The sequence below is a fragment of the Buteo buteo genome, chromosome 6 (assembly GCF_964188355.1).
Source record: "Buteo buteo chromosome 6, bButBut1.hap1.1, whole genome shotgun sequence".
Lineage (NCBI taxonomy): Eukaryota > Metazoa > Chordata > Aves > Accipitriformes > Accipitridae > Buteo > Buteo buteo.
In genome coordinates, this window is record NC_134176.1 from 14,337,035 (window position 1) to 14,362,861 (window position 25,827).

The window sequence follows — 25,827 nt, forward strand, 5'->3', positions numbered from 1 at the left end:
GATCAAGGGGTTCAGCCTTGTTCTCATGCGAATCAAGCAGTTTTGGAGTCAGTGACATCTGTAGAGTTACTAGACAGAATAATCGTGGGCACAGAGGAAATGGAAGGGCAGAAGTAACAAAATCATGTAAATGAAAAAAAATTATACAATTTAGGACTGTTAAAATTATGCTATGAATTGTTAAGTATCAATACAACTATAGCATTATTTTTTTAATTTGAAAACTAAGGCTTTATTTTAATTGGAAATATGCATATGCTACAAATCCTGACTAAATGAATAAAAATTATTGGTTGAACAAATAAACATCATAGCTATGCTGTATTACCTAAATATATGTGTATTTTGCCTTTAGACTAATTCATTTGGGAAAGAGATCTACTTGATCTGTCGCAGTAAAGTTACAGCTAGGGCTCTCTAGCTTCATTTACAGAAATCATACATATAATGAAAACAACAGAAAACTGAATGCTAAAAAGAAGCAATAATAATGCTGAAATAATGGTGACAGATGGTTGGAGCTTAAGATGCCTGTTAAAGTGCTAGAATACTGGAATTGTTTTTAAAAATCTACTCCAATAGATCTGTACTGGAAAATAAAATATAGGGGTAGAGCATTAAATAGCAGAGAAATACAGCACTATTTGTACACACATGCAGCGTCTATTTAATGAGCTTGAACCACATGCCAATTCTATTGATACTGGTGCACTGGAAGCCAATAGATTTTCAGCAGCGACAACCACAGACTGTGCTTATCAAAGGCTGGGAATGAACAAAAGTTTAATTCATTGAACCGCTGTTCTCACCTGAAACTTATGGGACTCACAGAACTTGCATTTAGCCATCTACAGTGCAAGTATTTGACCTAATCACTCGAAACTCCTTTTTAGGGTAAACAGGGAGAAACAGGTACTTTTGGACAAATTAATCGCGTTTTAAAGCAGATGTCCAAAAGCAAATATAGTAAATTATACCAAGTATATTATAGCAAGTATATAAAATGTGCCTTCAGAATGCCTCTCTCTCTCTACTAACTATAAAGAGGAACTTAGGCTCACCAGATCAGGCACAGAAATACATACTCTGTATTTATTTCTAACTTTTGGTAATATTAATTCCATCTGTACTCATTTTTGTTAGTAATCCAAACGTATTATCTACATAATCAATCTACACCCCTTTCTTTGTACTTTTCTTAACTAAGTTTTTAAGACAGCAAAGTTCTAAATGTGAAGATATAGATGTAAAGACAGACAATCATCAAACTACAAAGACAGACCAGTGGTGAGACTTCTAGACAAATGTATCTTTTACATCTGCAATTTTGTAAATTTGAAATTGTCACTGAAAGTAACTGCAAAAATTAAGTTACTGAATTGAAATAAGAAGGCATGTGAATGCTCGTAGGATCTGCAAAGGAGACCACTACTGATTGCAGGCATAAAATTGTACAAGGAATACACAGAGGCAGAGACTCTCTAAAAGACTTTGCCTTGAGAACAAACATTCTTTGCTTTGTTCAATTTTAGATTTGTTGCAAAGCTGAAAGATGCTGATTAGTGGAAAAACTGTTAGGATTTAGCGATGTCTAAAAAGCAAGACAAATCTGTGATTATATCACAGATATAAACATGCATCAAAAATGTGCATATTTACACTACAATTTAACTAAAGCTTTAGAAAACAATATGGTATGTTTACCAAATGTAACTCTACTTTGTGACATTGACCAAAAAGCACTGAGAAATTAGTTGGAGGCCTAGGTCTGTTTATTCAACAGAAAAATCTACAGTCTACTCAGTAAGAAAAAGCAAGGGAAAAACCAAGGCTTCTATAATCATGTTAGGCTAACAGCAAAACAGCCAACAAAGGGGCAGATTCTATACAAATTTCAGTAAAAGTGCAGAACACCATTTCAAACACAGTGAACATCCACGTGTTGCCATATAGCTCTCTCAACATATTTTTTCTAATTCAATTTCTTCTGAAAAAGTCCACAGGAATCTAAATTATAACCCATTATTATTATTAAAGTACACCTGAGGGTTATAATTCAACAGACTGTATAACAGATGGTATAATATTTTTGTTTCATTCAAAAGAACTAGGAAAGTTTTAACATTGCAAAAATGCGCGCACATTAGAAAATAGCTGTTTATACTTTGAGCTTTTATCCCACCAGTACCATTTTGCTTCGAGAGCTATGAGGTTTTGGAAGTGAAACCTACCTTTGCAGTGTGTCACACGGCGCTTCCCTTGTGATTACAGAGACAGAGACAGAAGGGCTAGATAAAGATGTGTTTGAATACAATAAACTCACTAAATACCTGCTCTACCGAATGTCCAGTAGTATTCTGCTGGAGGCTAACCTGGTGCTTAACAAAACACTGAGCCATACTCCATGCCATACGTTGGGTAATCACAGTCAAAATCCTCTTCCTCCAGCTAGGGGTCCTGTTTAGTTCTTCTATCATTAAAACACTAGCTTAAGCTCTATTATGCAACTACATGCTTAAAGTAAGTAAAATACCAAGTATAACTTTCTTAGAAAAAAATCATTAATTTCAGCAGGCATTTTGTCCAGATGAGAAGGGTAGAAGTAGTGTCACATCTGTTTAATTACTGATCTTTATCTACAGGGAAAGTGTCAGATGAAAAATTATTCCAAATACCTTTGCTTACATGGTGCAAGGGAAGGAGAAATGTTACACAAGAAAAGTATATTCTGTGCGAATCAGAAATTTTCTTTTTCTAAACCAACAGTTTTCATGAAAGGAACATGAACTGCGATTGTATTATCACAAGAGACTTAAGTACATACTTAGTTTTATACATTATTCAGTTCAAAATCAATTACACTAAACTGTGAAGTATAGCTTACGAGCTTTGTTGGATCAATCAGCGCAGTAAACAAAAGTTTTTCTACTTTTTCAGCTTAATGTATGATTACTGTCACAGAACTATACCCCAAAAAAATATGATACATCTGATAAATCAACAGGGTTTTTTCCTTCCTTATTGTGTTAAAAGAAAGATTTTATTTTAGTGTCCTTGGTTTTTCAGAACAAAAATAAATGTTATATATACTATTCAGCTTCATACCTTTATCAAGACTATTCAAAAGTTTGTAACTCTCTAATGACAAGGACAAACTCTGCTTTCACTTATACCTACTATTTCACTTTCAAAATCTTTTTGTAGGGGTAATACATAAGCAGGAAAAAATTAAAGTGATTTTCAAATTAAAGATAGACTTCCAAAACTGTAGTAACAAAACACCTTTTTTATTTGTCATTTGACAAATTTTATTACAAGGCATTGGGACAGATGTGGCATTCCTTAACAGTAGTTGAGGGCTCCCTTTTACGACTAAATTAACATGACAGCATCATAGCTGGAACTTGGCATATGCTTTAATTAACAAAACCTTAATAGTGCTTTGAAAGGGAAGACATACTTGGGGTAAGAAGACATGGCCTTTTTCTTTGCCTTCTTACGAAGAATTCTAGATGTAAAATAAAACCTATTGGACCAATAAAAACTCGAGCAAACTGATCAATTTTTTAAAAACATGTCAGCAGCAGCCTGTATCATGTTCAGATTCCCATACCAGTTTCTAGGCATCCGGGGGGGGGGGGGGGCGGGGAGAGGTGGAAATAATCTATTGTGTTATCACAGTTGTTATCTGCTTAAAAATTTTAAAAGTTCCTACCTGCACTGAACATTGGTTCCTTGGGTTTGCTGTGAAAATAATGAAGAAATTTCTATTTTAAAAAGCATGCACATACAGTCTGCACATATAAAGGTATCAATATAATATAAAATTTAAAAAATAAAATATATAAAATATTTTTTGTGTGTACATATAAATAAAAATACTTTTTCAATTCAATTATTTATAAGGTAAATCCCCAGACAGACACAGTTAAAACCAGCATACATTGTGGCTCCTTGATAGCAGATGTTAAAACTTTTACATTCAATTCTCCTTACATTCTCAAAACTATAGATTTTCCTCCACTAACAACAAAATCCTCTTCTTCTGCAACGTTAGTCCAGTTATGAGCAGCTGCATCAGTTTTGGTTTCCAGTCAGTGAGATTTGTTACTCTAAAGCAGTCTACAACTATAATAAAAAGCTAGGAATATATTCTTAACTACACCTCTCTGCATATGTGGAGCAGGGGGGGCTACTGTATCAGTGCATGTATGGGTGTTCACTTATTTCATGGCTTTGTTCTCTCTGGATTTAAGGAGCAAACCAAAGTTTGAATCCTGCTTTTCCAAAGAGTTTACATAAAACATGGAACTGCCCAATTGCTTCTCAGTGAATGACAGTACTAGGTAAACCCAGAAAGCACATATCCATCATGATTAAAGAGTCTTTTTCTCACTGCACTGCTGCCTGGAAGACAACCTGAAATTCATTTGTCCTTTTGTCTTGAGAAAATATTTGGCAAAACTTGAGGGAAAAATACATGAAGTGTGTGGAGAAGAGGCAGAAAAGCTGAGAGGCTCTCTGGATAGTACTACCCTGGCCAGAAGGAAGCAATCTTTTTCATGAAAAGCCAGTCATTTGTTTTCTTTGTCCTTTGCCCCTGTATAATCAGGCTTGAGGGTGTTGTTTCTGATGAAACATGAAAGGGACACAAAGCTATATTGTGCAGTTATTTTTCCTCCCAGTTCCGTGTTCTTTCTATCCAGTAAGACTTCTGAAATATCAGATTACTGTTATATGTTTCTTAGGGTGATCCAAAAAGGGTTGAAAGCCCTATCATTCTGATGGAGAAATACTGAAGCATGAAGTATCCCTAGAGTTGTGATGCCATCCCCACATCTGTTCCTAGACTGCAGTTGGCTAATAAAGAGAAACCAAAAAGAGAAACAAAACTGGGTTGGATTTTTGCACGCAATATTTTTCTAAGCATAAAAGATTCTCTTTCTACAACGGAAGTTGTAGCAAATAATTTTACAGCGTTTTTCCTTTTGCCTTGATTTGACAGTTATATTAAGAATAATATATTTACTTAACGATAAAACCAAACCAAACCAAAAAGAATTCTATTGATGCTACCCATTGATTTAGCAGCTTTTCATAATATCAGCCTTGGTATTAATCATGCATCAAAATTCACGCTTCAAGCTGGCATACGCGGCCAATCTCATCCATATACATAGAATGATGTGTTGCCATTGTTAACACCAAGATTAACATTTTTTCTTATGAAGGTATTCTTAGAAAATAAAAACTTTATGGGATGGAGCACTAGTGAGAAATGCTGCCATATTAGAGACAAAAGAGTCCCTAGCTCTGAACAGACCATGCTGACTTACTCAAGCTGATCAAGCTAATGTGAAAGGCCGATTCATGACAGTTATAAAGCAAATCATGTGTACTTTCTAATTATACAAACCCTAACCACACACAGCTCAGAAGTCTGGCTACCCTTTTTCTTTTTTGTGAACTTGAGTCACTTCCCTACTTATCTAACCCTTAGGAAGGCTTACCCCTGGCTCTTAGCCATTGGGAGTTGGGACAGCCCATAGCAGCGCAGGAGATTATAGTCATCTCCGTACTCCTTATGCTTAAAGCTTCTTAAAATGGCTTTCAATAGCACTATGGTTTTGCTTAACAGCCTACAACTCTATATACTTTGAAAAACAATAATTTTACGATTATCTTGTTAGATTCCTGGCATGCCTTCTGCTTTAAGCTTCATCTACAGACCTGACACAGAATCACATAGTACCATAGAACATCTTAAGTTGGTAGGGACCCATAATTATCAACGATATAAATAATAAGGCTGTGAGTAGATGGTTAAGTAACACCCTCTTCCTCACTCTTTCACACATACAGTTAGCTCTAGAAGGACAGCCTTAGCCCCCAGCATACAGAATCACGCTAATTCTGCTTCTAGTCCCATGACTCTTCCTTTGTATTTTGCATGGTGGCCCAGCTTCAAGAAGAAACATGAGGCAAGTCTTTAGCCAGCCTCTTCCACAGGATAAGGACACTCTTCAAGGATATGAGAGCTGTGGTGCTGAACACCCTCAGGCTGCATGTGACAGGAATCAGGGAAAACTCTCTAACCATACAATGGTTGTTCTCATAGTGGCACCAACATCACTAGCTCCAGCTAAGGCAATCTAACATGTGCTCTCGATCAGTTCCTTGGGTACTTGCACATTATTTAAGCATTGCATTAGTTGTGTGCTGGACCTCCTCCTTGAGTCCAAAGTAAGTGATTTCTGATCAATGCTGTTGCTCAACCCTTTGTGGCCTAACAACTGCAGAGTAACATAACCATTGGGTTTCTGTTAGAATAGTATGGAAAAATAAAAAATGCATCTCAAGTACCATGATCAACTTTAGAGCAGAAACAATTTCGCAGATAATTATGTCGTAACGTTTTTATTTCTCAGCTATTTTGGAATCCATTTTTCAAGTGTACAGTACCTCTATGTAGCTACTAGAAGTCATATATTTCCTTAATTTAAATGGACAACCTAATTAATATTGTCACTTTATTTCTTTAGTTGCTTTAACATATAACTAATTTCAGATAATTATCACCTTATGCAGATAGCAGGAACTCAGGGATATTTTCAAAACACAGACTTTGCAAATCACTGTATTTAGATTTTGACAGATATATCTCCCACAGCACAACACACACAGAATTCACCTTTGGAGGACTTGTTCTAATGAAATTTATTATACAAGATAAAATACACAGAGAAAGCACACTGCTTTCTTAATTTTTTCATTATTCCCATAATTTTCTAAGCCTCTCACAAGTTTCATAAACTTTGCACACTTGCTGTCTTGCTTTATAGCTGAAAACGTAAGCCAGAAAACAAACTATTAATAATGTAATCACCCATATTTAGGCTGTCCCTTAGTACAAAACCACCTCAGTCACTCCTTACATCAAGCAAAAATACTGAAGGGATGAAAAGGAAGGGATGTTTTGTGCCATACCATCAGCTCATGAGCAGCCTGGTGACTGCTATGATGGCACTGATGCCCAGACAGAGCAGGTAAATTAGGTTATTATGTGATCTTTATTAACATTGTGTTTCTATGGTCACATCATCTGTGAGATAGTGAAACAGTACCATCAACACCACTTTTTGCATAAGAAACTGGAATAGGACCGGTCAAGTGAAATGGCTAAGACTAAAATCTGTCTAGGAAATACAGGAAAGAACCAGTTGACCAATACTGACAATAGTGACAAACCTCAATAAATCAGCTATTCATTCAAGACCATCCTAAGTCTGAAACCCTTGGACAAGACATTCTCTTTTCTTTGGACTGTCAGCAGTACAGAGAAGCATCATCAGAGATACACAGAGATAGGCATCATTTTATTCCACTTCTTTGGATAGCACTTGCACATAAGCCTCTCCCTCCACTTCTCATTAATCTGACCCTCGGACTGAGGCAGTCATTGCTCAGAGACTGGCTGGGCATCTGTCTACATGTGGAAGGTGGTAACTGCCTTCCATCACTTGTTTTCTTTTCTTTTCCTCTTTCCTTCACTTATTAACACTGCCTTTATCTTGACCTATGAGATTTTTCACTTTTGCTCTTCCTATTCTCTTCCCCGGTCCCATTGGGGGAGAGGGACTGAGTGGCTGTGTGGCACTTAGCTGCCAGCTGGGGTCAATGCACCACAACCAGGAACTTGAATAAGTACATTTCAGGAACCTGAAGACCAAGGGAAACCACTAAGATAATGGAAAAGGCATGTTTAATAATGACAAACTTTTCCAGGCAACCCAAGGTTCTCACATTGTTTATGGTTTGGAAATAAGGCAAATAAATTTCATCTAAATTTGAAAACCTGTTTTATTTGAAACGTTTTAAAATATATTTTTGTCCAACTGTTGGAGCTTTAAAAAAAAGCAGCTCCCAATGTTTGCTAAACCAGGGAAACTAATTTCACTACAGAAACTAATTTCATTATTAGGGCAGTAGGCGGAGAAAGGAGATGATATTTCGATAACATTACCTTTCACTGTTCTTTTTACCACTAGATGAACTGCTGGTGGATCCAGTGCGGTTGCGACTTCCTTTGGAATCTCCATAGCTTTCCCTCCGACCGCCTGGGGACACACGCTCAGCTGAACTGGTTCTCTTAACAGTGCTAATAAAAAGAGGAACAAGTTTTACAGTGGCACTTGTAAAAGCACATATCTCTACAACAAATATTTTTGAGAAACTTATCAAGTAGAATGCTGACCCTAAAAATAACTACAACTTTGTTTTTAATCATAACTTCATTTGTTAAAGAACCTACATAAGAGTTTTGCTGAGTACCTGCTGCAACAGAGACAAACATACTGCTTTTTCCTTAATCATAAAATAGAAGATGGGCTAAACCAATATCACAGAGTAAGTTGCAGTATCTATTTTCCAGGTCACATTTCAAATCTCTGACTACCACTCCACACTTCTCAATTTTTAGATTCTCTTAATAAGAAGTGAAAGATTTAAAGAGAAGGCATATTACCTGACAGCTCCAGCCAGACTACAGAGAATGCAAAAGTAGGTCAAAATTTGAGCACGTGCAAGCTAACTTTTTGTCTTCATTCAGTATCAATCATTCTGTGGTTCAAAGCTAGTTTTAACATACCCCGAAGTGCAATTAACGGTGAGCTAGCCTGCATTTTTTCGTTAGCTTGTCAAAAATGTATGCCTCCTACTTACATGTATGAATAGATTAGTTTCCCCACATCTCCTGACAAGGGGTTTCTCAAAGGCTTAAAGCTTGACTTACTCTCTCACTCTTCAACCATCCTTCCTGCCAAGATAGCTATCAGGGAGCTCTTGTATGACTTTATGGCACCCCTTAGACATCCAGCTCTCTCTGATGGAAAAATATGAGCCAAAACACAAGCAGTATTGCTTAGTAAGTTAAGAGAAGCCAACTCAAAGCTTACACCTAATAGGAGACAATTTACTGTGGTTATTTGTTAGTCCAAAGCACCTCTCCCTAAGAGCAGTGCTTCCTAGCAGGAGAGGGAGCAGCTAAGGGTGAGGCCCTGAGCTGGGCGATGATTTTTACTTTGCTGCACTCCCTGTGCAGCAGAGAGGAGCAGGCAGCATTACCCCAACCAAGGCAGGAATCACCCCCACAGCAGCAGCTGAATGACAGGACTCGGTGTCAGGGTCTTATTTCCCCCCACCCCAGTCCTGTGCTGTTTTCTCCCCTCCAAAGAGCAGAACAGATATCCCCTTTACCCATAACATCCCCAATAACTAAATGACCACGTTTAGCAGCTCTCTCACCCCAGAAGCCATGGACATAATGATCGCTTTCAAGCTCACACCCCTCTACCCAAATCCCAACCACAAGCTCCCTCCCTTTGTGAAAACTTCAGTTCTTTTTGTTCTTGCTCCTTCAAGGCTCAGTCTCATCCCAGCCACCTTTTTTACCATCGTCAGCCAGCTCCCCCTTGACGTCCGTAAACCCCCAGGGATGCTCTGCTTACCGTAATGCTCATCTCAAACATCCTTGAGGACTATTCCAAACCTCCCCCTCAGCCCCTAACAACTATCCCTGCCCTGTTAATTCAGTCAGCTCCTCAGGCTCTGTCCCACTTTGTGTGTGGTGTAAGAAAGAGAGGCATTGGCTCTTCATAACTAAAGAGTTAGAGGTAGACTCTTCCGTCTGGTCAAAAAATATTCAGCTTATCAACTGTACACCACCATTGACACATTAAAAAAAAAAAAAAAAAAATTCCTGCTCCCTCGTCTTTTTACCAGTGAGGAGGGGAATGTTTCAGCACTTCAGCTGAGGCTCAGTTACAGAAACGACGGGAACAACCGAACCGGAGTCTTTCTGCAAAGCAGCCGCCCTTCTGAAAGGAAGGAAGTCCCCATCCAGGGGGAGCTCTGCAGAGCAGATGCATGTTAAGATGCATCTCAGGTAGCTTGACAAAAAACTTTCTGGAACACGTGATGGTAGGACAGGTGTTCAGTGCTGTGTTTTTGTATTAAAACCAAGCACGATTCAAATGATTAAGCTGAAATTTAAAAAAATTTTTAAAATAGTTTCTGTGGAGAGAACAAGCAGAATGCGAAGTTACACACAGGCACAGAACAAATACATTCATAGGAGAAGGGAAAAGGCAGTAAAAAGAATTTAATTCTGTCTTCATTTCAGAAATAAGTGTCTCCCATACTAGCCTAACACTATCCAAGTCATCTCAATGTCAAATGCATGAAAAAAACTCTTGTAAATTAAATAATATACTGTTAACATTTAACTGTTCTCCCTGCATCTCATGACTTTACCTGATTTAATACTACTCCAGTCAAAAAATAAAGCCTTGATACTGAAAATGTTTACTCCACATAAAATAGCTTTATTAGCATGAGTCCTTCCACTACCTTATATACAGTACTTGCATAAAAATCCTCTCTGTGATTTTGTAGTATCAAACCTTTACTTTGGCATCTTTTCCTGGTTAAGGAAAAGAAGAGGCTCTATCAGCCTACATGGAAATGAACTTAAGGAAAGCACCAAATGATACTAATGTTAGAAAAAAAATGTAAGTTACAGAAGCAATTTTAAATTAATTTTAATATTGCTTGGGGTTTTATTTTTATATCTATCAACACTCAAAAGATGAACTCGTGGATAAAAAACGAATGGGTGGGACTAAACCTTAAAAGTGTAATGCTATCTTCTTTCTGAATAATGAAGTCTCATATCAGTATAAAAACTACTTCTACCACAAGAACAAAATTCTTTTAAACTCTTTTGGTTTATGTCCATTACTGCTTAAAATAATTAGCAATGGTATCTTCTGAAAAATTTTATTTTAAACTTTCAACAACAACAACAAAAGCCCAGTAAGAAGTATTAGCAGGTGGTTGGAAAAGAGGATTATAACTCCATTATATTAACTCAGTTTTGGCATACACACACATTTTGGTAGCTATAGCGTTAAACACCAGTGTTTATATCCATGGCTACAGTAGATACACTGTCACCTGAAGAGGGATTTAAACCAGAAAATATTCATTTAACTTACAGGTTTGTAAGAGTATAACTGGATTCCAGAATTTGGCTTCCACATTAGTGATATGAAAGGAGAGCTTTTTTAGTTATTTAAAAAGGTAACATTTGATAACACAATTTTTAACTTGTTTAAGACAGCAATGTGGTCTAATGAAACATCCTATAATAAAAATTATTTTAGCATGAGATAATGCAGATACCACAACTGAAATTATATCTAAGTTTTGCAATGCATTTATCAATGATGAGAAAGTTTTAAACATGTACTTCTGAAAATGTTAAAAATGGGAATAATAATTACAGTTCTACCATGTTAATGCTTGTACTAAAACAGCCACTTTCTATGTGTTGAACCGAAACAGAAAAGAAAAAACAACTGAGCTTCAACACTACAAAGCTATTAAGGATCCCTCACCTTAGAGCAGGCTTTTTCAGTTTGCATGCATTGAGAAGATTCACAGACCTGCTTAATCCAGATTGAGAGGTGCATAAACAAAGCAGAATAAAAAGTGAATGCAACAATAAAATGTGGAAACAAGACATTTAAAACAAACTTACATCAAAAGACATAATTGCATGCTTTCAAGATATGAAGTCACGTGCAAGAGTTAACAACACAGTGCTTATTGACTCAGTTAGATGTTTGATCATTTCAAACCATACATTTAGGAACACCAATGTATCTTTGAATGACAAAATCTCAGCAATGCTCCCATACACTGACCATTTGTAAAGCGACTCAAAAAAAAAACAAAAACAAAACCTAAAATCAAAGAGGCTATCTGAAGAAACAAGACAGATGATCCAGCTAGAAGACAAAGACTATTAAAAAAGCAACAATAAAGACAAGAAAATAAATCCTCATATATACATACATATACCACTGCATAGCATGTATGTTTCAGATGGTTGCATTACTGAATTGTGGTGAACAAACCTCGCCAAGATTAAAAAGACCATATATTTAATTACCAAAATTTGGGGGGTAAATATAAAAGATTTTAATAAAATAAATTTTAAAATAGCACACAATGCTCTTAAGACACCAACTGATGATATTAATAATATTTTGAAACTTGTCTAGCACTATTTCTGACCCTCATTTAAATCAATTAGAATAAATTCAAGAATAACATATGACTTTAATTTCATTATGCCTTTGAGCAAAATGCACTAATAACTTTAATTGTTAGAGATATAGTGAAGTGGCATAATAGTTTTGCCACTCGAAGTTCAATGGAGAGGGATTTCTTTTTTAATTTATATTCTGTTTATTTTAAACCATTTTCTTTCAAGTGTTAAATAGAAGACTTAATTGAAGGTTCGATACAGAGTTTGTGTGTGTGCCAGTTACAAACCATCGCTGCCCCCAGAACAGAACACAGAACATTAATTCCAGGCGACTGAACAATTTCCTAGGGGCCATGTGTTTAGTTTAGAAGAACAGGAATTTATCATATTAAAGTATTTTATTCTCCCTACAAACAAAGCTCTTTATGTTTTCTTTGTTCCAGCTTCTTCCTTTTGATCTCCATTGTCAGAGTTTTGCACCATTGTAATACTTTGCAATCTGCTAGAGGAGAAAGAATGACTGATTGTCTCCTTTTGAAAGGCAAAGTATGTGCTAGCCTGCAGCCTGCAGCAGCATCCCTACTGGGAAAGGTACTGTCTGCATTCTCCTCCCTTTTTTTTTTTTTCTTTTTCCCCCTCAAATAGCGGAAACAAAGCTATCCTAGACGAGTCACAAACCCCTAGATTTTAATAGCGAACACAAAACACTACTACTGTGCGCTGGCCAAATTCCAAAGACAAATTTAGTGTTAAGCAGTGAACTTCAAGCCACATTACATGAGAAAGGAAGAGTGCAGGGGGAAGGAAAAGTTCTGCTCGTGATACACTAAACTTATCTTATTCTGAATGAAAATTTCAAATAATTATTCTAAGCACAAAGTTCAGAATAAAAATATGGCAGCATTCAAAAAGGTGGTACTCAAAACAGCTTATACACTTCTACAGTATAAAAGTAGTAAATACAACATTAAATGTAAAATCAAATCCTCTGGGCAAAGGCTTTTTGCAAAGATGACTTGGAAACACTTTACAAAGGCAGGCAATTCTTGATTATTTATGTCAGGTGATTATCCAGCTCATTGCAAAATCACTTCAGCTCTGCATTAGCTGGCTTGCAGCTGGAAGCCATCCAGCTGTGTTCACATGGCACCCCATCACCTGAGTGCAGCAGCGCCTGTTGGTGCTGGACCAGAATTTTTGGTCCCAGTATCACCAGCATCACCAGGCTTTCTGTCTTGCATTGTATTACCACTATATACTTTTATAAACCAATTGACCTACGTTTTGGATTTGTGCTTTTGCTCTATTGAGGTTATTTCATTCCTTCCTTAACTTGGATAATTGGGTGTTGACTATATGAGATCTGAATGCTGAAGGGGGGTTTGGTGCCCTCAGTTCTAACTAAAGTCAGAGTCAGTTGAGGTTACTCAACACTTTGCAAGATCTGGATCTAATTATCACATTAGGCCCTATAACAACCTACTGATATCCAGAGACACACATTTTACATATGGAAAACCAATATGCATAGAGGTTAAATGATTTGCATAAGGTCATTGAGAGAATATGTGGCAGAACTCAAATAAAAGCCTGCTAGTTCCACCCTTTCAGCCTCAAGCCTTTTTTATTACCTCCAATTTTATATTCCTGCCAGAAGAAGTCATTTCCATTTCAAATATTAAATGGGAAATCAGAAAATGTAGTGAACTCTGAACCGCATCTCCTTGGTAATCCAGCAAGGCAGATAAGCAGTATACCAACCTGTGGGTTCACATGAATTAACCAACACATTTAAATACAGCTATTGTATGAAATGAGATTGTGTGTGCAGACGTATCAGTAAGCACATCTATTTCTAAGCAGTGGAATGTATGGATGCACACTTGGTCCCCATGGAGATTATTTGCATGTATTTATATAAATATGCACGACATGCTCTTTCAAGGGACAGACTAATGTCATTTCAATTGGGCATCATACACTTCCTAACCTAAATGGTGAAAGTATCAGAGAATGGAGGAATCAGAAGTTATTTGTTTGTAATCCCCCTTTTCATAAGGCTGTTCAGTAAAACATTTGGGAAGGACTCCATTCACCTGGATGTTTGCCTCTCTTGAAAATACGGTCGCAGGTAAGAAAAAAATTGAAGATGATACTTTCTGCTATCGTAGTCCCAGCAGATGTTTGTAATTCCCAACAGCAGACCAAAGGTTTAGAAGATAACTCAGAAAAAAATACAACTTTTTTTCTTTCTTACTTTTTTAAACTTTTCTTTTCAAATGTTACCTTTTTCATATTTTGAAAAATGTCAGATTTTTCAATTCTGCACCTATGTTGTATAGGAAAACTATTAAAAGTATCCGAGCAGAAATTAAGTTTTAAAACATCTATAAACATTTAATACTATTTAGAGCTGCTATGCCACATTACCATATTTTGAACTAAAGAATACCTACACTACAAAGTAGCAGTAGTTTTGGAATCAGTTTATATGAAAGGAGCACTATAAAAACATCACTGCTTAGCAGAAATCAGAACTAAAAAAAATTATTTAAAATTACACACCATCTATAAACTGTTCAACACCAAGTGAAGTTTTTAACACAAATAAACAAGTCCTACCCCTTAAAAAAAAAAAGGAAGCTATTTCATCTTGCTGATGTATTTCCATTACCGTTTTATGCATACACACATACAGTTCCTGAAGGTAAAAGGGTCCAGTATAAATACAAAGCATGAATGAATTCATCTTAATGAATGCATAACGAATTAATCCACTTGACTATTTGCAAGAAAGCTATTTAGAACACTTAATACATCATCTTTGAATACTGAATATTCGGAGCATGATTTACTATAAAAACATGAAATCCCATCAGTTATTTTAAGGTTCATTATCAAATGATAAGAGTAGAGAATAATTTACCAAAAAAAAGGTTTGTACCGTAATTCATTGGTGAGGTCCTTACCGTTCCACTCTCTTTCTCTTGAAGTATATTTATAGGCAAGGCACAGAAATATACTTTAATACAATTTAATAAAAAATAAAATTAAAGAACAAAATTTCCATATTAAGGACAATCAATACAGAATTTTAGAGCGTTTGAAGGGAACAGGAATTCCACAGCACCTGGATTTATAACGGCTTTTCAAAGGACATGGAATAAGCCTGCTCTCCTAAGCACTCTTAGTAAGTGTCCATCTATTTCAGCAAAACTGCCCATTTGTATTTTTTTTTTCCAAAACTGAACATATATTTTCATACTGCTTATTTAAAGCACCTTCAGTCTAGCCTCTTCAGCAAAGAAAAGGGATAAAGCATAATAAAAGGACATTAAATCCTTATCCTGTGGAAGATATTCTCATACAGGAACGAAGACAGTCCAAAAATGCTCTCTAAGGATGCTCCTTAGGGACTTCCCCACTGGCACTCCAGGTATCCAGACTGCAGATGGGTCAGGTGGAAAGGCTGCAGGGTCTCACTTATCTACAGGGATCCTGAGCTAGGATAATGCCTACAGGCTGCAGGCAATACCTGATGGACCACCTGAATTACGCAAAGGACTCTCAGAACAGAGAAAGCATAGGTATGACCTTGACCTGCATTTCATCCACCCTACTCTGGGACAGAAAGTCCTACACTGAACCTTAGAGATGGAGTGTAGAGACTCAAGAATCACACCCTCTGTACACAAATGAAGTCTGCCAATGCTTGTGCTCTCATGTTTTATAATTACCACTTGAAACTTTATTAGTGAGAATGAAATTATGAGAATTATTAAGAAAAAATAATTTGCAAAGAACAAATTTCTTTAAAAATTCAGCACGTACAAAATAGTACTCCTTACTAAACACTAATAAATATTCTTTTTTAAAAGGCAAGTTCTTTCACCCATTTTCAAAATTCCGATAATGGAACAGTTTATACAGTATTTGCCTTCCTCCTCTTATCTTAAGGGCTTATTCAGGCCAACCTGCCAAAACCTACAGTTGCAGTGAGCTGCAGTTCATAGGAGCTCATAGGAGTTAATTTGTGCAACACAAACAAATATGGCATTTTCCAATTTTAATTGTGCACTGTATAGCTTCTCTCTTCTCTACAAGAACAAAACCTCAAGTTTCCTGGAAAATCAGTCCCCTTCAACACAATAAACAGAGTGGCATATCCTTAGTAATCATCTCCCCTTTAAGGAAAAATTGTCTTGACAAAAGACACCTCAGATCTTAGCAGGTCAATGCTCTCATCTCCACAACTTGCCCTCCTCAGAGTTGTCAGCATCATCACTACAAAAAGCTGAGGATGACACACAACAAAAGAAATGAAAAAAAAAAAAAAACCAAAACAAACAAAAAAACCCCCCACAAACCCAAGCTATTATCTTTTATAGGCAAACCATACAGCAGATTAGCACCACAATAACTGTCATACGTAACTTGAACTTGACGCACCCGATCCATTGCGTTCCTTATAATCTAGATACATAAAACATGTAGCCCACTTAAAACAACTAAACACACACAAAGCAAATTGAGAGAGTAGTAATTTTTAAAAGGACTTAAATACATGCTAATGGTAAGACATCTTAAGACGGATGTTTTCATTTGCATAAATATGTGCTAGGCATAGAATTTTCCCCCTCCCTGAGATGCTTCTAACATTGTGCATGCAGTTTCTATGATAATTTTTAGTGAGAGAAAACCACCAAAGGTAACATACTGATTTGTAATGATAGCACAGTTTCTCTACAGACTACATATTTTCTACTAGCTACTAAAAGAATTCTTGCACTCTTTTCATGTCATGCTGTGCAACAGCACAGTAGAAATGCTTTATTCTCTATATGCTAGACGGTAGTAGCAAGAAAATAACACAAACCAGTAGATCAAGCATTGTGCATTCTTCCAATATTCATGGTAATAACCTTAATTCTAATTAGGACAAATAAGTTTAAAGCCTCTTAGAATGAAATCCATCTCTCCTTTTCCTTCCAAACTAAATATTTAGACTGTTGCTTTGCAAGTAAGAAAAACTACATGTCTAGAAGCTTCAAAGAGGAGATATACCATGTTTTCAATTTTGCAATTATAAGGTTTCTAATAGATGCATACCTTTTTGCTGCTGGTGATACAGTTTCCTTTCTGGTTCCTGATGGGGAAGGTAAAGAGCCACTTGGTTTCTTTGGTAACACAGTTCCATTATTAACAGTAGTCCTTAAAGGCAGGGTTTGTACCAGCGGTCTTGCTGTAAAACAAGTATAAGATGAAATCATTGTTTTAATTTGCTTTTTGTTTTTTTCCCCAGCAAACATTAGAATATTTAAAAGTATCTGTGCAGTATGCCATTTTTGTTTCACTATTGCCAAACTCACCAGAGATGAGGGTTTTAACAAGGAAGATTTTTTTAATTATTATTATCTTATAATATAATTATATAATAATAGTATCAAGCAAATCATCTTCATATGGCTTAAGCACACAATTCTACAACCTCTCTCATCTGTAAAACTCTGTCTTAGCTCAAGGAGCTTACTGGTAAGTGGAAAGGTAGTCGGTGCCACCAAAAACAATCCTGCTCTCTTACAAGAGCATCAGTCTCTTGCCCACCTGGATAGCATTCAGAGGAGTGCTAGAAATGAAAGCAGGCTGCCGCCTCAGAAACTCCTGCTCTTCACCCCTCAACGTCCTTGCAGGTCTTCCACAAGCAAATGATCTATTAAGAAATCCCTACTGCCCCAAAAAGGTCTTCTTTCAAAGAATGTGGGCTTATGTTTGACAGAAAGGAATTTTACCCTTCAGTCAGAAAAAGCAATTGAAATCAGCAGAAGAGTGAACTTAATGAGCTAACATTATCTACCTACGTTCTCCTGATCAAATGTTGGCTCAAAAAAGGATATACATGTCGTACTTATAATTAACATAAGAATAACAGAAAAGTCCCATTGAAGTACGTTAGAAATTAGTTGCAAAAACAGTCGTTAAAACTGCAAGCAATAAGTACATGGAAAACTACAGTGGACCATAGCCTAAAAACACAGATGCAAACATGACTAGTGCTCTCTCTGCAGCAGGGAAGAAAGCTTGAATCACTTGGAATTTGAAAGAACTTTATCACAAGCCAGCTTTGTAAAGATGCCAAAAGTCTCTGGGTTCAGAGAAACAACACCTGAGAGAAGGCAGCAGTCACATCTCACTTAAGGAACACAAGATAAAATTTCACTGAACTTGGGAGAGGATGGCAGAGAGAATACCTATGAAATGTTCTTCGAAAAAAGCCTGCTGAGAATAAATAATCTAAAAAGCTAAACCAAAATATTAACAACTGTATACAGTTCTAGGTTATATTACGATAACTTCTTATTGTAGCACTGACAGCAAGCATTTATTGACTTGTTCACCTGAAGTTTTCATATATTGAACAAAAGAAGATAGATGTGAAAGCCTGTGCCATGAGAAGATTAGGTCAGTAAATATTATGGTCTACTTGGGAATGCAACTTTCAAGACAAACTGTGTCTTGGAACTTCATTAGAACATACACTTACTTGTTATGTATTCATCACTCATTTGTTCAGAGGAGAGAAATTTAGAAAAAACCTATAAGGAAATACTGAAGAAACGAGGCTTATTTGGCTTAGAAGACTGAAGGATGACATGAGGACAAGTAAACAAAGAAAAAAAGAAGAAAATTTTCTCCATGCTCACTGAGGATCTGAGATCTTATAACCACAGAAGATTGATAGCGTGAGACAGCATCATTCTTACCGAGGACAGGAAGAACAAGGGCTCTCTGATTTTATGGGAAGCTTTAAGGAAAGGCTAAACAAGACTTAAATTAATTCATGGTGCCTTCCAGCCCTGGCTTCCATGATGTATTTTAACGGACTAATGCTGTCTTTAGAGCTTATACAAAACACCTAAAATTTACTGTACTTTGGCTTCTCATGCCTCAATTCTTATTTTTTTTTAATTAAGGGATTCAGATATCATGATCCTATTTGTGTCTACAGTTTTCATTCTTCCAAATTAAATTGTTTCTACAGTTTCATGTTGGATGCTCTGCTGCTTGTTTTCTGACTAATTGCTGCAATCCTGTAATTAATCTGTATGTATAAAACTGATTCTGTTGCTTACTACAGAATCACAGATAGCTACAGTTGAGCAGTTGTGGACTTGTTTCCTGACAAGATTTCTGTAGCTCACAAAACTTCAATGAGGCGTTGAGATCACAAATTAGAACAATAATTAAAGTTAAATAACAAATGATTAAAATATTTTCCTTCTTTAAAGCTATATTAAAAAATGCCTATTAAAAAGTAGCTGGAGTGAACTAGTCGGAGTCTGTTTACTCTCCTAACTTTATTAAATCGAAACTAGCAGCAGCCAGGAATAAATCGTGCAACCTTTAACAGAGGTTTTGCTTCAAATCCAGCACCAACCCAGAACCCACGCTTCTGCAACTAGAGATTTAAAAATCTAGCTAGTGTAGAAAGCAACTTCATGAAGCTCTTACACAGCACGCAGAAAAACTATACATTTTTCAGTTAATCCACTATTTACTCTGGAGCTATTTAGTTTTATTTACAACAGCTAGTTCACACCAGTGGTAACTGACATAACAGTCAAACAACCCCACACATGTCATTGCTGTTAGAAGTCAGTAACTCAAACAAGTTGGTATTATTGCTTTGTCAGTAACGTTTATTTTGGAAGTTCTGTTGCTTCGACGTCTTACCTGTGGTAGCAGGACTGACATGTTTATCAGCCTCAGCAGCAGCTTTTTTAATCATATTCTGATCTATGGATTAATAGGGCTGTTAAGTTTACAAACAAACCAATAATTGCAAAAGGAAAGAACAACAAACACAAGTAAAACAAAGGCAGGAAGCAAAACTGAACTCCGCCAAGTAGTTGAATTACATAAGGAAGGGGGAAAAAACCCACCCAAACAAAAACCCAAAACACCATTAGTGAAGGAGCTCCGCAAATGGCCAAGATAAGCAGCTCACTTTCTGCGATATACGCTGCTTTTAAGCTGCCTAGCTCAAGTCTAAAATAAGAACACAGAGACTGAAAACAAGCTCAAGCTTTTTTCCATTATAGGTTTGAAAGCCTGAAACTTGAAATCTTTAAATCAATTTTAAATCTGAAGTACTCAGAAAAAATGTAGTCTTTGGTCCCATGAAAATTCTTGTTCCAGACTTTAAATGGTACATTGGGGATCCTGTTTTTCCAAAGTCACAACCTCCCCCTGACATACACACACTTTTAATCCTGATCTACTTCATCTATAGATCAAATGAAAGAAGCAGCATACAATAGGCTTCAAACCCCAGTTTGCATGGACAAGATTTTTGTGACACTGTGAGATCAAATTCCACTTTTTACAATTCTAAATGTGGAATTAGTCATTAAATGATAAATGGAAAGAAAACAGATAGAGTCCATACAGCCCAAGGGGTTAAAACACTAGAAGCAAGCACACCAGTTTCGCTCATCTAAGCAAACCCCTCTCCTAACAGTCTCCACCAGGAGCCTCTGTAATGCTATTCCAAGTTAAAATACTGAAATTGAGCTTAGTCTTGTGCCAAGTAATTGTGTGCAATTCGTTATAAAGTAGTTGTGCCTACTATAGGAAAAATAGGCCATCATGTGAAATGTATCATACTTGACAAAGTAGCTGGAAGAAACAAATTATCAGGATACTTCAGATTCTATAAAGGATGTTTAATAAGGCTGACCATACACTAATGATATGACTAAAATAGAGTAACATTGAAGTTCTTTACATAAATTGTTACAGTAGCAACTACTTCCAGAAATTAGGTGGATTTAGTTGGCAATTATCAGGACTCATTTCAGTAATTTGTAGTGAAAGAGCAACTGACGTCTGTAGTCCTCCATTTGCATTATCACAAAGTAAAACTTCTTACACTGTCATTTCACACACACACACACAAAGAAGTATCCATGCCATATATACATTTAAGAAAAAAAAAAAAAAACACAAACAAAAAACAGCCATAGAAGGCAGAGGGATAGGCTTACAGCAGTTTTTCTTCATTGTACATTGAACTATGGCTTTAACAATCTGCCACAACCCAGAAAGCATCTCCTGTTTTAGTTCAACTCTGCTCACAGAATCCATGAATATCTGGTCTGTATTTTCCTAAGTAAAGCCAGCAGGCATGAAGAACTGATTTGGTTACAACTCAGTAGTAATTATCAGACTTTATTTCCCCCATGCATCAGATAATATCTATTTCACAGGCAACATAAAGCCTCTTAATCCTTTGTACAACCAGATCTGGTGGAACATTTTATCACAGTGGAGGCTATCTTTAGTAACATTTAACTTATTTGATTTTTTTTTTTTTTGCAGTCAAAGATAAAACGAGGAGAATACAACAGAAAGGGAAGAGAACAGGAAAACCAGATCAGACATTTACTGCATATTCTGTCCAACAGATAGTATGATATCTGGCTAATCTGGCCAGATATCAACTGATCTGGCTCTGTAATTTTGTCCCTTTCTCCTTTCCTCATCTCCAGACACAAAACATTATAACAAATACGACATCTCAGTTCAGCAAATTAAGTAGTTTCGTACCTATTCTGTTAAATCAATGCCTAGAAGTAAATATCTATTGCAAAGTCACAAATATATAACCGAGATGAAAGGAAGTCCTAATTCCCAGCTGAGAAAATTATGAATCCATAATTACATATCATACCTCCGATGTGAATTAAGTTTTTAATTTATATTAATACCTAGCAGGACCCCAAAAGAAACAATTTCTTAATTTAGATAACAGAGAGCCTGTGAAGTCAGCCATACCTTCATTCCACATCTAGGTTGCCACCATTCTTACTCCTAAGACTACTCAAAAATACCTCGTGCATTTCTGCTAAACTGCAGATAGGCAGTCACCCAGGCTTTTGCAGCCTCACAGACTACAGTAAATCACACCAGTTGGGTTCTAATAAACCTTTACTACTGTGAAGCACTGGATGTTCAACTCCAGCTTTTCTGATTTGTGTACAGACAAAGCCGATCTTGCAGAGCAGGAACCAAGAGAAAGCACGCTGCAGCACATGGGCGCAGCATATCGCTGAGTAGCAACGTCTGTCACATCTGCCACCTTGCTGGCTCTGGATCTGCTGCACTGGAACAGGGTCGGGTACCAACCGCAGCTCTACCTTTCCCTTGTAGCTGAGCAGCTGTTGTTGCACCATCTCCTCAGTCATTTCACCTTTGTGCTACCTCATAGCTCTGTCTTTGGTTATGTCTGCACCATCCAAAGACACTTAGGACGTTTTTAATTAAATTAAAATTACATTTTACTTATATTTAATTCATTTTTTGGATTAAAAAAAAAAAAACTATTAGGAGTTTCACCCACAAAAGACAATGCATTCCCTAAATGCATTAGTTTATAAACTAATCTTGATCAAAAATCAGGAAGCGGTAGCCATGGTTAAATGTAGAGGGTGGATTAAGCACTAAGAATATGCAAATGCTTTGCTGGTTCATGGGAACTGTAGAAGGCTCACAGATTTACCCACTTGGATTTTTATGTGTTCTCTTTAACAGGTTAAACTGCAAATGTATTTTGAGTTGGATTTGTTGATTTTGAGTATTTCAAAGATCTAAAGAAAAACCTACTTTATACATATAAAACACTCATTGAATTGCACTACTTATTTTACATATATCTGAAATGCAAACCTTTGGTAGGTCCTTTTTTGTTCTGCATGGCCTGCTGTTCCTCTGTAATATTCAAGCGTCGAACCACATCGGCAAGGGCAGATTTGAGCAGCTGGATGTCATCTTCCTGCATCTGGACACGTTGCTCCAGAGAGGCAATACGATCTGTTACCTCCATACTGCTTGCAGCAGAGGCACTGTCATCTAAGTGGAACAACAGAAAAAGATGCATTATCAACAATGTATAACCATCAAGGAATACCTTATATATCTGGCTGCAGGCAAAAACAAGGTTTTTCTCAGACCTAATGACCTCTTGAGGAAGAAAGTTTTTAAGTGACCAAAAGGAAGACATGGAAATAAAAATAAATAAGGAAATAAAAAAAAGATTAGTACTTAAGTAAGATGTGATTATGAAGTTGGCTTCAGGGCTACTTATTGTTAATTGGGCCCCACTATCAATTATCTACATGTCTGAACCCGAGTGATCAACCATCACCCTTTACTGTTCTGCTCAACACAACATTCCAGCACCGGCAGGCATTCAGGTAAAGAGCTATACTTTCTCATATGCTACACACCCTTCCAGATTTTTCTTTCTCACACATGTGATAGAAAATATACATTAGACATAGATAAGCAACAGATAGGCTTACACTTTTTCAAGTTATTGTCCACAGACTGGAGAATAGATACTAAGCCCATCTGCTAACTCCTAATTTATACCAGCAGCTTTATGAGAACATTCCCTCAGACTGAAATAGAAACATTAAATAAATTCAGAATTACTCAGTAATTGTACTCTTAGCCTGCAAATTCTTAAAAGGGTCATTACTTTGCATACAATTCACCCATTATTTGGAAATAACCCACAGAAGCTTAAAGCCTGCAACTCCCTGAGGAGGACTACACATTCTTTCCAGCCAAAACTAGTAATAAGAATTTTCTTCCTAAATGAGCACTTTAATTCCACTGCAGTTCCTATCACATAGAAACATTGTCATTTCTTACAATATTAAGTTAGGAAAAAGAAGAAGAAAGGAAGACAAAAGCAAAGCCAAAGATGTCAAAGTCAGTATCTATTAGGGAAAAAAAATTGTGCAGTTTTTAAAGAGAATTGCAAGGTTTTATTTAACTAGGTGGACTTGAAACCTAAAAAAAGTTGGGTATTAACTCACTGGATCATTTTAAGTAATGTTAGTCAAGTGATGATGATGATTGGATTATAGCTTTCATTTCAAGAATTAATAAGTTATACTTTAGCAGAAATGGATATTAATGCTACTATCTATAAATATAATTGACTTCTCCCTCACTCTTAACACAAGTCCACAGCACATATTTCTCCTGTTAAAGCCAATCTCTCTTTGTGAAGAAGCTAGTATTTGTTTTCATTTCTTGTGTACATAATTCTCCTCCATTCCAAACCAGAGTTTTCCACTTCTTTTGCACAAGGGCATAAAAGGAAAGTTAAATGGCTTATGCATAATAATAACTAGTGTTGAATTTTAAAACAAAGTAAGTGTTTCAAACTGGGAAACAAACAGCTTCTCAATGCATTTAAAAGCATGTCCAAAAATGTTAATACACACATACTCTCAATCAGAAAGGTCTGAGGAAAAATTGCATTTAAAATTAAAAAAAAAAAAAAAAAAAAAAAAATCTCCAAACCACCCCAATCTGTTCATAAACTGTGTTTTGGCTTCCTTACCCCTCACACCCCCAATAGCTATTTGTGCTTACCAAAAGCTGAATTGGAAACAACTCAGAAACAAAGACTATAACGATACTGACCTCCATAAATAGCAACAGGCTAATATAGTTTAAATTGCTTGTTAATTTTGTTATAGGATTTTCAGAGCATATTTAAAATATCAACATTAGGATATTATTAGGCTGAACATAGTGGTAATGTAAGTATCTGGTTCTGAACAAACTAAATCAGAACTCAAGTGCCTGAAAAATGCTGAAAAACTTTCTCCATGACAAAGCTTTCCAAACTTTGGCCTAATCAGACGTTGCTCAGCACAGGACTCTGTCCTGCAGCTGTTACAGGTAATTAATCCCCAAACTCAGATTAGCAGCCATGCTGGCAGCAGTATGAGCTGCCTGCAGAACTTAACCTTTCCTTGTACAAACAAAAGGCCCACGCTGCTCTAATGACTTTACACTTTAACTCAGCTGGAAATAACATGGATTAGCATACTGGACAATAGGCAACCAAATCAAAAGCTTGATTTAACCAATACAAGCCAAATTCAAACTTCAGCCATTCAGCCAAATTCAATACGACAGGGCATAGTTTTCTTCTGAATTCAGTCAACAAGAAATAGCCAGTTCCAAAATTCAGGGCGGAGAAGGAAACCCAGGGAGAAATTGGTTGGTCTTAAAATGATCTAGCCCTTGTTACCAAAGAAAACATCCTCATTAAAGTATCAATTTCACTAATTTTTAAGTGTGTAGAAACAGTTATTTTGCCCAAACATAAATCTTCAAGTAGTAAATCAGTGGCACTGGTTTACTTACAGTCCCGTAAGAAAACACTCCCACTAACAACTATTAAGAGGTACATCTCTCTTTCTTCTTCCCCCTTCTCCCAGCTGCCACTGTGACTCTTCCCCTTGCATCCTTGCTGACCAACAGGCACCAGTAAACCCTTCCTCTGGACACAGCATGTCTGCACCTTCCACCATCACCGTTCTTTCTGGTCCTTGGGAACGTAACCCTTATCCTTGCTGCAACATACAACTTGCTTTTTTATGATGGTTACCTTGCTGGATGCAGTTCCCTTCCACGGATGTAGAAAAGAATAAAATTTGTAATAACTTTCAGTAAGATTGCAACTGAAAACAAGATTCCTTAGAGTCCAGTCACACTTCACTTTGCCTCCCCTTTGCAAGCATATACAAGTAAGATAGAAAAGACACAGAATATAATAAAACTATGTTTTCTGAAGAATGCAAAGTTCAATTATAAAATAAGCATAACCTGTTTGTTATGCAAGTAGAGGA

At 36.5% G+C, this 25,827-nt stretch overlaps 1 protein-coding gene across 5 annotated transcripts in view; it reads right to left on the reverse strand.

Annotated features, from left to right (window-relative positions):
• The window catches only part of EML1 (EMAP like 1), a 131,115-nt gene that overhangs the window by 33,253 nt on the left and 72,035 nt on the right, over positions 1 to 25,827 (reverse strand). For 2 of the 5 annotated variants that reach the window (XM_075029854.1, XM_075029852.1), the window contains exons 2-7: positions 22,838 to 23,020; positions 19,844 to 19,906; positions 17,222 to 17,354; positions 8,024 to 8,158; positions 3,716 to 3,744; positions 2,232 to 2,258 (exon numbers count right to left, since the gene is read on the reverse strand). In XM_075029854.1, coding sequence (XP_074885955.1) covers positions 2,232 to 2,258; positions 3,716 to 3,744; positions 8,024 to 8,158; positions 17,222 to 17,354; positions 19,844 to 19,906; positions 22,838 to 23,020 — 570 coding nt within the window. The remainder of the gene's footprint in view (positions 1 to 2,231; positions 2,259 to 3,715; positions 3,745 to 8,023; positions 8,159 to 17,221; positions 17,355 to 19,843; positions 19,907 to 22,837; positions 23,021 to 25,827) is intronic. The other 3 variants (XM_075029857.1, XM_075029853.1, XM_075029855.1) reach the window with 3 other exon arrangements.